Consider the following 14,269-nt stretch of genomic DNA (forward strand, 5'->3'; position numbering starts at 1 on the left):
TGACTGTTCAATATCAACTGGGGACTTGAAATTAGACAAATATCACAGCATATAAAGCATGATAATATGATGTTTTCAATTTTAAAGAGTGACTCATTTCACTAAAAAAACAGTCATGATTTCCCCTTAATTATTGAGATTTACTCATTAATTGCTTAAGACAGTCCAAGAATAGCAGTGCTACAGCACACCTTACATCTGAAGGACAAATCAAATCAAATTTGATGCATCTTATACTGGATGTACAGTACTGAATCAGATTTAATTCAACCCTATAGTTTTCTCAGTAAAATTGACTTAATTGCCTACAGCAATAATTCCTTTCTGTTCAGTTTGGAACAGCCACACCTTAAAGGGCAGCATCCAAATATCTGCCCTGCCCACCTTTAAAGCCTTCCTTTCATTTGCTTTTTTCCAGAAGGAATTTACTTTGTAGCTGGCGAGCACAATGGTAACCCAGCCCTTCCTACAACCTGCTCAGACTCATTCAGTTCCCATGAGACACCTGATGAAAACCCCTGTGGTCTAAAAACATCACCTACCGGCATTGTAATTACAGGGCCACGCACACATCTTGGACCACTATTTTTCCAAGTACCTGAGTAATGGGTTTTTAATGCAAAGAAGGAGTCAGAGTCAAAATGCTCAATCAACATCACCTCTAAAAAAGGCAAAACACAAACCAGCTGATGTGGCGTTTGCCAGGTGAAAGGCAACTTGTCTTGGGCTGTTTAACCAGCAGGCGTACCATCCAGAGAACCACTCAGCTCGGTTCAGCAGAGCTGCCTGCGTGCTCACACAGTTTCCCATTTCAAGCTGCCTCCCCTGAAGCAGCCTCATGCTAAATACTGCACAGCCTGAGCCTGGCCGGCTCTCACCCCTGCCCAACCATTACTTAATCCCTGCACACAGGCTCAAACACCATCACAGCTGCAGAGCAAAAATAGCAGCTCGGCGTGGTTTCTGGGTCTTTTGAATTGTTTCCCCGTTTCATTATTCAGGGCCTACTGTACGTTGGACTAATGGTAAAAGGATTTGACGAGAGGATGTGAAAGCAAGAACAAATTAAGAGTTGATTTCTGCGCTGCACTTGCTAAGCTAAATGATGCTGCTTCTGTTTTGCAACTCATATTAAATGGTCAGGGCCTTTTCTGTGATGATTTTCTCACATGCAAACAATGTGCCAGTTAAGCCAATCCAGTACAGCTCCAGATACACCTGCATTCAGTCTCACAGATTCTCACTATTATATCAAGCAATCTCAAATTGCTTCTGAGATGGAGGAGGAAAAGCAAGGACAAGACAAATTCCTGATAGACAAGTGGGCTATGTACATACTGTAAATGCATACATAAAGTAGCTGGAGCAGGAATTTGTTTTTAAAAGTCATTCTCCCTTCGATTATCACCACTAGAATATACAGAACTACCAAAATGCAAATGGTTAGTTGTCTGCTAAACTTTTTAAATCTCTACCAGCAATACTATTCTGATTTTTGTAGTGTCCATTTTTAACCAGCTATACTCCAGAGCTGACGTGCGACACATATCAACGCACTGGAATCTGTCACGGGGAGCAGCACTGCGGTCTGCTGACAGCACTAGGACCCACAGTGCTGCTGGAGAGCTGCCAGCGGTGTTAAACTAGGCGATCTGTGTGGGATATGAAAGCAGAGGATAAAAGAGGCCAGATGATTGTCTAGTGTAACAAGGACCTAAAAAAAGGAGAAAGCAGCAATTTCAGTAGGCTTCTCTAGATAACTTTTTTTTAAGTATTAATTAAAAAAAAGGTGCCATCATTATTTCAGTTGTTCCCTGAAAATTAATGTTCTTAGCTAAGCATATACTCTTCAGGAAAGGAAATTATTTCAACTGGACTTTTAGGTCCTGCTAACCCTTTCAGAATTAGCAGTTTTATTGCCTTTTTTTATTTGAAACAGCTAGCATAAGTAAAGATCTCAGTATTAATGTAGTTCTTTTTAAAATACTGAGTTATCTTACATATTTAAAAGCTGTATACATCTGAAAGAAATCTGGTTTGTCCACTCCACCCATTCTAGCCTTTATCACCTGTCAACAGCTCTTGAAATGCAGCAGGAGATTCCTTCTCGTTGAGCAATGTTGTCCAACGACTACCCTGAACTCCAACAGATTATGTAGACTAGTGCAATTGTTTTTGCCAGTGCACAGGTGTATCCCTGCAACTGTCAAATTTTCTTATTTAAATTATAGTGATTTTGACAAATAACTATCATAATTGTTTTCTTGATAACAGGATAACTGTCTTTAGCACTGTAAACAGACACTAAATTACTTCACATCAATATCTGTAAAACACTAGGTCTGAGAACAGCAAAGTTAAAAAATCTGTCAAATGTGTTGGAAATCTTCTGCAAAAAGAATAATAACTAAAGGGACAAAACTGAGATATATGCAACTCCTTCCACCACAGAGTCACTGAAAACAGCAGGCATCTTACCTTCATGAGATGCTGATTTATCCATTTTGTGAACGTCTTTTTCTGTACTCTGTCTCTTTCATCTGGAACAAAGAAAAGATGAATTAATTTGTTTTATTATAACAGCATTTTTACACCATGCAAGACCTGGAAACTAGAGGCAGGTTGGTTTATTTCAAATGCAAAGGGCACAGAGCAGGAAAAGAAAGGAACACTAAAAATCATTCTGGCACACTGAAGGACTGCATTAGACTGTAAAGACTGTATTAGACTTTACTTATACGCTGATATCATGTCATCATTGGCAGTAAAGTTGGTTTTATTTACTATACTGGGACAAAACCAGAAATGAAGAGGGGGCATCTATAGTATATCTACACAAAGGATTGTGGCAGCACAGACCAAGCTGCCCTGTCCAGTTCTTGAGGCCAGTATTATCGCTTCACAGCCAGGTGAGATCCACAGAGCAAACAGATTCCAGCACGGAAATGAGCGAGAATCGATTAAACTGTGCAGAGAGGAGCACAAGACCACTGAAAGGATAAAAAGCACCTTGTTGTAGTCCTCAACTGTTCGTCGGACTCCAACTATTTGTACAAGATAAATGGGACTGTTCTACTTGTATGACCTTGACTAGTCAGCACGACCGTGTGTCCTCTGTATAATATAAATGTTCAGATAAGACTTTCAGGTTTTTAGTCATGCAAACAGACATTATCATGTGGAATACAGAGAAAAATATAAGTTAAATGGGGGAGTAACATTTCAGAAATGCTTTCATATGTTTTACATCCTCTACATCAGGACAACAGTGAAAAACAAGATTTTACAACATTTAATTTTTTCTCTTCTCAAACTAAACATATAATTTCTCTGCAGAACATTCAGGACCGAAATGCAGCTTCAGCAATAAAGTGTTTTTTTTAAATACACAGTTCTCACTCACTCTCGGGGTTTGTTATTATGATATTTCTTATGATTTTGGATGGATTTTGAGAGACAGATTAGCTGCATTTCTGCAAAGGCATTTGAGATGTACTGTATTAACAAAAGTGCATTTTTTGTGGTTTCAATTTTAAAATGTACTTCATAAAGAAAGATGAACAGACGTTGATAGGTGTAACTTTGTGGAAGTATTTTCCTACACTGTGCCAAATGGCAGTAATTTCAACCCTACACAGCTCACTGGCTCCATTACTCATCACTGACTGCTGAAGCTCCAGCCAACCACAGTATTTGATTTGTGTATTGCTTCCGTGGCAACCTCAGTGCCCACTGGGTGTGGCAACCCTTAAAACACACACATTGGTGCAATTCATAACTGAGCATAAAAATATGGAAAAAACTGCACACAGCGAAAACAGAGCACAGCACTGTGCATGAACAAGAGGTACACATTTGTCCTTATCAACCCTAAAAGCATGAAGAATAAAGTTATTTTATTATGCTCGTCATCAAAATTTCCTTTAAAACTATAAAGCAGATACACAAGTATATACACATTTCTAGAAGGTGTGCCACAGATTTTGGAACCCTTAACTATCTATCCTTTGTAGTATAACCACCACTAAGATTAAGTGGAGTCTGCCAGTCTAAAACTTGTGATTTATCCTTCTACATGGAAGATAACTGCACTCTTTAACCTATCCTATTCATTGCACTGTTTTTACGGCATTATTAAAGATAACCTGCTGAACTAAGAAAAAAATGATATTTTGAAATGTTATTAATGTTATTAAACTTACAAATGGTGCTGAACAAATGAATATAAATATCCAAATATTGCACAAGGGACCCCAGAACAGCTCATCCAGCAAGGCTAACGCAGTTGAACACAGGCTGATCTCTGTCATGCCACTAGCAGACTGTGATCAGGACTCCCTCAGTAGCAGCACACAACTGGAAGAGGGCTGTCAAGGCAAGGGTGGGATTTGTTGGCAGGATCTCAGCTAATCCAGTGACCCCTGAGCACTTCTGGGAACTCGCAGATCTGCGGTGCAGTAGGTGAGGAACATGTGAGGACCATGCCTCTCTCTCAGTCAGTGCTGAGCCTCCTGCACTGGTCTGCCTGTGACATGAGGGCGGGACAGAGGAGTCCGCCCTCACTTCCTCATCTCCCCTGTGTGCGGATGCAGGGTTCAGAGCCGTGCACGTGATAGACACACCATGTGAATTAACACAAAATAACTGGAGATATTACATTTCAAACAAAGCCACTGGCACAGAGTGTTCTGTTTTAAAAAATTGCTGTATTTTCTGTTCTGCACACTGTTTTCAAACAACTGATGCATTTCTTTTTCTATGGGTTTTTGAAAAGCACTTTTGCTTTTTGTTATGCACTTTTGAGAATTGTTAATTTTATTATTACCACCTTAATGTTTATGTTCATGAAGTTTAGATTTCATATCTGATATACATTTAAACATCAGTGTGACCAGTCACTTTTAGATCTAGTCTGAAGAACAGACATTACCTACTTCTCCTTACTTCTTACACATCATCAGAACAGAAGACCACAACAGGCGATGTTGGTTGTGGTGGTAATATAAACCACTGTGGTAAAATACATCAGCTGGACTGAATCTAAACTTAAAGACACTGCATAAAAGCAGATTGCTAACAGGCCAATATCACTACTGATACAGAATGCTCATTGAAAGAACACCAAATGATTTGATTGCAGAGGTAATCAAACATTCCACATACATTGGTTCTTAATAAGTCAAATCCCCTACTCAAAATTAAAAATGTTAGAATACCTAAAATCACTAGCAAAGGCAGAAAGCACACAGTAAATAAACAGCTTAATTATTCTCATCCTCACAATCCCCATTTTGTTTTCAGTCTTATTTCCAAACAATTTTTTTCTGTGTTTTTCATCAGTAAATGTCAGGTATCCAAAACAGGCCAGTTAAATACAGTAACCACTGCAGTCCACAGGACAGTGAGAGATGGTATTTGTTTGATGCAGTTATCCTGAGCTGGACAACATTGAGACAAAAGAAACCCGAACATCATTAAAAAGTAATTAATATCTCCCAACTCCAACCAGTACAGCTGTGCAAATAAACAAACTCCCTAGTCAAATATTATTAAAGGAATTCATTAGATAAAATACTCTTGTCATCTTTTTTCAATCATAATTATTTAAGCAATAACGCAGTCCTTTCTAAAATGAAGTCCAAGGCTGAGGTCTGAGTCCAAGGCTGTGATTAGAGTACAAAAAACAGTGTTGCAAAACAGGGTTTATCAGTTTCCAGAAAACTTGCATTTCATTGCAACAGCTCTGGCACACAGTACACTGCAGTGCTGAACGCATTCAGTAAACGGCCGATCCTGAAGAAAGCAGAGACAAAACACAGAAGTGACAGCGTATGAGAGGAGGCATACTGACCCATACAACACATCAGCTTCACCAGCTGAGCATTCTGCTCCTGCTCACTGCACAGAAGATGCCACATCCCTCCTGTAAGGTCCTCAGGGTGCTTTTCGAAAAAAGTACATAATTTCACATTTGGGCAGGCATGAGCGAAGCTTGAAGACTGCAGCCTGCTGCAGAGAGACTGCTACTCCCCCTTACATCATCCAGAACAAGTCTTGTCAGGTTTTCCAGTCCTAAGGCTGGGTAAGAGGTTGATTCCATTTACTCTGTTTACTTAAGGCAGAAGCTTCCTCGTTTTACATGTGTGTGTGTTTAAAAAAGAAACTGACACACTGGCTATCCAGAATGTATAGAAATTTGCCTTACAAGAATGAATAAAGATAAGTACCATGTGAACTGTTAGGTATTGTTCTTGTTCTTTCTCCTTTGAAATTGTCTTACAACTGTAAATCCTTTACAGTAATCCCTTTCCGGACGCAAGGGTTAAGATCCTGAAAACCCTCTCGGTAGGTAAAATCGCGATGAAGACTTCGTGGAGAAACAGGGTTTAGGGGAAGTGAAGTCGCGAATGAACCCATGAAAGTCCTTAAACATTCTTCTTTTCAGCTCCAATAAATGATCACATGAACATGAACCACTAAAGTAAAATACAAAAATAAAATAAATCTCAAAAACAGCATACTATTAACACCATATACAAAGAATGATAGAAAAATCATTTAAAAAAAATTCTTATCCAAATAGCCCAGTTTAGTCAGCGCTGAAGACCTGATCAGGTAAACAGCCATTTTCATTATCAGTTCGTCAGGAAACCTGGATACCGGCTGCCAATCTCCTGCAAACTTCACAATTCAAAGACTGGAGCCCTTTTTCAGTTTTTGCCAAAAACTTCGCTGGCAAAAAGCTTTTCCGTTTCCCTCTCCTGGACTTTCGATATGATTCTTGTAAATTCTTTTATCTTTATTACAGATTACAGATTTGTATGTGTACTCAGGGGCAATTCTTTTCAATGTTTTCGTTGTACTGGTCAAAGTACAAATCTTCAAGAGAAGACAGAGTACAGTAAGTGGAACTGGCAGCATTTGTTCTGGTAGCAGACTAAGTTTTGTTTATGGTATGGATTCATTAACACCATACTATCTACCCACAGTACGACTGCTTTGGCCTTCATCCAAATTTTCAAAAACGTTAATTTTACCCTTCTATTTGACCTAGAGACAGCACTGATCATGCACACTTTCAGATTCATACTTTTCCCTTTGTCATACAGCAAAGGAGCTACTTTAATTTATTTCTAATTGAACTAATAACTGTCACTTTTATGTAGGAAATCACTATCACTAACACTTGCACAATCAACATCAAGGCCCATCCAAGCCCGATGCGATAATGCACAGCAATGTGCGCAGGACACTTTAAGACTGTGAGAAACTGAGGACACGTCACTCGCTAAGGAGGCTGACCGAGACAAGGCGAGATCAGGCCGTGCGATTGCTCTCCTCCTACGTGAAAAGAGCGAACAAAGATTTCGAGCGGATACTCCATTTCGCGTGAAGTTAATTAGCGTATAACGAGGGATTACTGTACAGTACATTGCCAGACATGATAATACCATGGTTTCTTTTTGACAAAATTGTATGACAAACTCCTTGTTCCTTCCTTTTCGCATGCAATTAACTAACTGCCAGATGGGAACATCACAATTCTGAGCATCAGCGTTTAATTCATCAGAAAGTTTCCAATTTAAAAGACAGTGATTCACTTCTTAGCTGATTGTATCACATGATACGGTTTCTGGATAGACCACAAAGCGAGTGAAAGAACTGAAGCACGTTGCTGTGCATTAGCGTATAAACCAATTTATAAATCAAATCGAAAAGCGCATTTCAGAAACTCTGATGTCAACATGACTTATAGTACATCAGAAATAATATATCCCTATCTATCCTCTGGCAAATCACTGGCTATTTAACAGAAAAAATAATAATTGGTGATTGCTGAATGCTTTAATTAACCAAGACATGAGTATTTCAGTGTCTGTAATGCTCATTAATTCTAATTTCATTACATATCTTGATTAAATTTGTTTTAAAATGTACATTCTTCAAAACAAAATATTACAATATTATAATAATATAAATAATAACAAATGTTGAAATCAATCTATAGTCATTTATGATTTTTAAGATTTTTTAAACATGGTTTCTACTGCAGTTCATTTTAACTTGACTCAGCTTTAATGGGATATACTGTATATGCACATACAGTATATACTATGATTCAAATATAACAGAAACAGCTGCAGATCTCCCCAGTACAATGAATTTTTTAGGAAAATTGGGAATTGTCATGAAAAACTAAATAATATACAAATCACTGAATGCTATCTCTTATTTCAGGCCACAAAACAAAAACATTCCAGTTATTCGCCATCAGACACCACTGTCACAGACTGAAATGAACTAGTGTTCCCATTCCAAGAGAACAGTTTCCTTTTTGCTGAATAACAGCATTATAACTCCATCCCGTGTTGGCACGGTATTTTCCAAAGCCATGTCATGCACTCTGACTATCCATATAGGAAACTCCAGCCCTTTGGACAAGAAGACATAGTAGCGGTTTGTGCGCAGGAGGCTGTCCACACAGAATGACGAATATCACGCCTGGTACCTTTCATACTCCTGCTTCTTACTCCTCACCAACACCATCCTGGTTTGCCTAAGGAGTCAAGATCCTGATTTCTAGAATTAAACATCAGAGAGGAAATAACCCAAGAAAGAGGTCAGGTATTCGGTACAGCAATAGTTGGTATTTCAGGTATAATAAGCTTGACAATTTCATGAAAAGATGCTAGATGAATAGGTGTTTCAAAGCTCAGCAAGAAGAATATTCCAGTGAAGCACAGGCTTTAGTGCACAGCACTGTACCTGATCAACGTCTCATTATGTCACATTTAGAACTGTAGCTCTCCCCTAGGGTTGGAACAGCTGATAACATTTTCCTTATCGCTCATAGCAGCTGATAGCACAGATAGCACAATTTTGGTTACTATTGCACACTAAAAATGCAAATAACATTTCTCAGCTATGCAACTCATTCTCACTGCATTTGATGTAACTTTCACCTACACACATGGATTTTGACAGACATATTTTGCGTACAGTGCTGAACATGATCACTTTTCTCAGTAACGCCTGGCTGTGCTCTTTCTGTCCTTGCCCCAGTGTTTAGCTTGCAATGTAGGTGATTGTCAGCACAATGAGTTCAGATAACAGAGGAGGAAAAAAAAACAAAAGCTTGGACTTCAAAATAAGTGGCCTAAACTAAAAAGCAAGAAGGCTATATTTGCTAAGATGTACATTGTTTTATAACAATTTCGAAAACAATCAATCACGTCAACATTGATAGCAAAGATGTCAGAGGAACACTGCTTCTCTACAGTGTCACTTTATTTAGAAGTGGATTTTTTAAAACAACACCAATTACAGCAGATGAGGATTAAAGGAAGAAAGTAAATGTGCTCATTTGATGTAAACTCATTGCCCAGCGATGGAATGGCACCCTGTCCAGGGTGTATCCCAGGACAGGCTGCATGGGACAAGCGGCTGTTGAGGGTGATGTGGTGTGAATTTAGGGACAGTGACTTGTACGACTTGCCGTTAAAGCAGACTGTGCTGGTCTGTAAAAGACAAACAATGAGTGGAGCAGTGGAGAGGACCTCTGGAACACAGCTCGGCTGTAGAAATGCATCAGACTCAAAAACACGTCGGCTTGTCTGCTGCAGGCTGGGCACATGAACTGTCCCCTCAGCCAGCACTCTCTCGGACAGGGGACTAACATTTCTGCGTTTGGTTCACGCCGCCTTTTCAGAGCTAAGCTATGATGAGTCCTAGCAGAAGCCATTTTTATTTTGCAGAATTGGCCTAGTTAGCAAGCACCTATGGTCATAAAAGGCACAGGCAAAAATATATCATTCATTCAGGCAAAAATACATCATTCATGAAAATTAGTCAAGAGATGCTGTAAAGCAACCATTTTCTAACGGCTTTATCCAATACAGGGTCGCAGAGGAACCGGAGCCTATCCTGGCAAGCACCGCACACAAGGCTGGATTCATCCAGGACAGGCAGCCAGTCGATCACAGCACCCGCACACACACTCACCCCAAGGCCAGTTTTCTCAGAAACCCATTAACCTCCCAGCATGTCTGTGGACTGTGGAAGGGAACCAGAGCGCCCAGAGGAAACCTACGCAAACACGGGGAGACCATGCAAACTCCGCACAGACAGCACACGAGAACTTGAACCCTGGGTCCAAGCGCTAACCACTGTGTCACCGTGCCGTCCACCATATATTTATATATTCTATATTATATATTGAAAGTGATGTGTTCATTGAGCAGAATTGAAACCAACAGACACTTCAACGTACAGCATGTCAAGCTGTTAACCTTCTATGAGGTCGCCTTTTGTTATCTTTCTTCACTTCACAGCATGAGCCTTGGGACCATTTCATAACATTGTGAGTTAGGAGAAAAGTCTGTTCGTCTGTTACAGGTCTGAAAATAAACATTTCTCATTCACTTCCAAAAAGGCCAAACTCACTTTTGTACCAGTTTCTAAACAGTGAAACCTGACTAGTATTATAACCCCCACATACGTCTAGATAAAGGAAATAATATATACAAATAGATACTAATAGATGATTACATGTCAAGAATTTTGTAATCTAATAAAAGATGGAAAATTGAAATGATTATTTATCACTCATAGCTATACACAAAAGAACATAAAAAATATATATTTCTATAATAACCTTTAAAGGCCATTATTTGTTTTCCCATAATTAAAACAACGGAATTAAATGTATCCTTTAATTTGGTATAACACCATCTCTCCAGCTGTCCTGTCACTATTAAATCTGCACTGGCGTTCCATTTAGATCATCTAAAAATAACAGAGCAGAGAAAAATTAGCTGACAGTCTGGGTGCACTTTAAAGCGTTCGCTAAGACTATAGCCACAGAAATCCATATGTCAGTCCAAGTAATGTACATTGAGTAACATATATTTTTAGGGTCAAACTATTCACAGTTCAGGAGAAACCCACTTAGGACACAAAATCATAAAGCACAAAATATTACTGACCGATAAGATAAAAATACCGTAATAAATGAAAGATGAGCAAATGTATTAAATGACAGTGTACCAAGAAGCATCTTTTTGGCTTGAGAGCAGGGCTGCCATGAGGGGCTCTCTGTAGCAGCTGGTGCTAACAAATGGAAACACCAGTGAGTGCAGAGGGTGATGTTCACATTCGGCACACGAGCCGTGTCGGTGCTGGGGCAGCTCTTCCCTGCCCCGCGCCAGGATCCTGGTCAGCCATGCCATCTCTGACCGCGGACCGCAACCACACCAAGGACCGGAGTTGTCTGCAGCTCCTCGAGGGATCACAGCAGCGAGCAGCCCAGGCGCTGTGAATGTCTCAGTGGCCCATGCCAAGGACCCGCCTGACAGGCTAGGCTAAAATTGACTCCTATAAAGCAGTACCAGCCAGGTCTTAAGAGCTGGGGAAAACTAAGTGGCACACCGTGGGTGGAAAATAGACTGAATTGGCCTGAAACAGAGGCTTTTAACATATAAACTCCATTCCAGTAAAAAAAACAATGGATTAACAAAATAATATACAAAATTATTATACAAAATGTGTTGGGCTATCTAGACCAGTTGGTAGGTGGGCTTCTAGTTACACCACTCTCTGGTACAGCGTGATACAGGAAAATCCCCAGATCACAGCATCCAACAGTAAACAGTGCCCTCTGGAGGATGAATCTGACATTGACTGTAGGCTTAAAGACAGAGGGGTGTTGTCAGCACCAGTAATAAACATTTTCAAGGGAGATTTATCATTTGCGTAACAGTTAAAGAATATGTAGTAAGGCTGTTCTTACTACATTTAGTTGATGCCCCACAAAAGAATGTTCACATTAATTTTCATTAGCAGTAAACACTGAAGACGTTACTGAATTCCTTTGTTAGTTACAGCTTTAAAGATTTTTGGTGCATTAGATACGACTTTCTAATCAAGTAATGATTTTATGTTTTATTTTTAATTCTTCACCCTCTTTGTCCTAGTTAATTGGAAGAGCATGAAGTACTAAGAAAAACACAGACACTGATAAGTACAGCCGTAGATTAATACAATTAAACTTCCTTTAATGTTTTAAAGAATACATTATGTCTTGATGAAAGAGAAAGTATCCTGCAATGATAATCTGTCTTTCAGTGCTTTTGTTATTGGTTTCTGGAATTCAGCCCAGCATGTACACAGAACAGCACTCAGAAAAGGACACCCCAGCTCTCCACTGAACAGAAACTCCTCCTTGTGGTCTTTAATAAGAATTACACTGAACAAAAACATCAGAAGACCAATCTGATTCTATAAGAACTCACAAAAGCATGATCATCTCTTTACTCTCTGAATGGCCAGAGTCTATTTGTTTTCAAAACACTCAGCAATAAAAATCCTACTAACAGACAGAATACAGGTATTTAGAAACCCTCACTACTCTTACATGCAGAGCAGGCTGGGTATTTGGAAAAGGTGGCCTGTAAACCTTTGTATAGAACAGGGTACCAATTCCAAACATATTCTGCATTTAAGGGTTAGGGCTATCTCCAGTTTTTCTGTTCCAATTCTCTTTTCTGTCTTCACAGAACTGCGATCTGGTCTGAATGCTCTGCTACATTTACACAATATTTCTTTTTTAAAATGCAGTACATAAACAACAAAAGTGTGCAACAGTAAAACAGAGAAACACATTTTGCAGTGGTGGCGAAGAGTAAAGATGCTCCCGCAGGTGTATTAAAACTGCTTGAATACGTTTCTGTTTTACGCAGCTCAACTCTTACAGCAGTTCCACAGCAATCCAGCTGTGTCCTGTTTCATGTGAAATTAACACTTTTAGAAGAATGCAGAACTCATATATTATGGTAGCATTGCTGCATGCTGGAAAATGGCTTCCTTGTTTTTCTGTTTGCCAATACATGTTTCAGCAGGAAAGCCTGACAGATTAAAGTTCAGCCTAAATAGGTAATCCACATAAAATGTATCCAGCTGTAACCTGAATGCAGGGGTAATATTTGACTTTACATATTTGGGATTGAGATCGCTGGCATCGAGAATTCCACCGGAGGTATTCTTAATATCCTGTTCACACGCCATGAAAGTATTATTTAGAATATGTTATATTCCAAACTCATGAGGATATCCTATTATTATATACACATACCAAGCAAAGATTCAACTAAAGCAGAGGAAGTTTTCATTCAATGTGGAATTAAAATCAAACTAACCGAAGGAGGACCTTTTTTAAAAAACTTCAGTCTCTCTGCTTATACAACAAGTTAGCTCATCCTCTTTAAAACATTATCTGTGCTGATGAATCATCGGAGCTTCCACTGCTCCCTGTGAGAGATCACTGTCTCCCATCCCTGAGGAAACAAACACAGTCTCCCATTGTAGGTCCCCCTCATCCTCCTCTGCCCAAAAATAATAACAGGCCCCCTTTCTGTAACCTCAGCCAGGGTCGTACAGTTAAGCTACACTGTCGACTGCCAGCTCAGCTGAAGAGCTTCACTCAGCCAGCCAACATACTTTTCATGAACAGCGTATTGGCCCAAATATTTAAAAACAAGGTCTTTGTTCATCCATGGTGTTTGTGCTGATTAAGAATAAAGTATAGCTTAGAAGTCATCAGGCCTATTATCTGGGTGGCCACAGATTGCTGCCACCAACTCTTGCTGGTGGCCACACTGCCAATGTTTCTGAAATTACTAAGATATGCACCATATATAGGCTACTCCATTTCTATGTAATAAAATCATCAAGCTTTGAAAACTGATTGAGAAAAAATTCAATTAGCAGGTCTGCTGTCTTGGGGCAATTTTACTATTCACAGTGTTCAGAATGGAAGTCACTAACCCAAATCCATTCTACAGTACAACTAATAATAACACTGCATTGTGTGAAGTTAATTTCGTTCAATGTGCTTATAAAAGCATGTCCACAGAAATACGTGTGATTTTCATTTCTTTGAGGGGATGATTCTGTTTTTGTTAGCTGAAGGGCCCACTAATAAAATCATGGATTGCTGAACCCTGGGACAGTCTTCTGTCAGACAGAATCAAGACAAATGTCTAGGTTAAGTATTATTATTTTTTTAAAAATGTAGAAATGGCAAAGACATACAAATGTAAAAAGCCTAATTATATTCTAGCATTGCTGCATAAGGAAACAAAAGATGTTATTCGTAGGCCATGAGCAAGCCCTTCCAGCACACTCTTGAGACCCACTGACTGGAAAATTGCTAATGCAGAGAGCATTCAAAGTCTGACACACTCAACCCAATGGACTTCATCCAAATCAATAA

The 14,269-nt window shown here is 39.3% G+C and overlaps 1 protein-coding gene across 1 annotated transcript in view; it reads right to left on the reverse strand.

Annotated features, from left to right (window-relative positions):
- Positions 1-14,269, reverse strand: part of dst (dystonin) — a 174,784-nt gene that overhangs the window by 121,609 nt on the left and 38,906 nt on the right. Inside the window, exon 5 of the mRNA XM_088933609.1 lies at positions 2,479-2,540. Coding sequence (XP_088789735.1) covers positions 2,479-2,540 — 62 coding nt within the window. The remainder of the gene's footprint in view (positions 1-2,478; positions 2,541-14,269) is intronic.

This window comes from Atractosteus spatula, chromosome 15 (assembly GCF_055471065.1).
Source record: "Atractosteus spatula isolate fAtrSpa1 chromosome 15, fAtrSpa1.hap1, whole genome shotgun sequence".
Classification (NCBI taxonomy): domain Eukaryota; kingdom Metazoa; phylum Chordata; class Actinopteri; order Semionotiformes; family Lepisosteidae; genus Atractosteus; species Atractosteus spatula.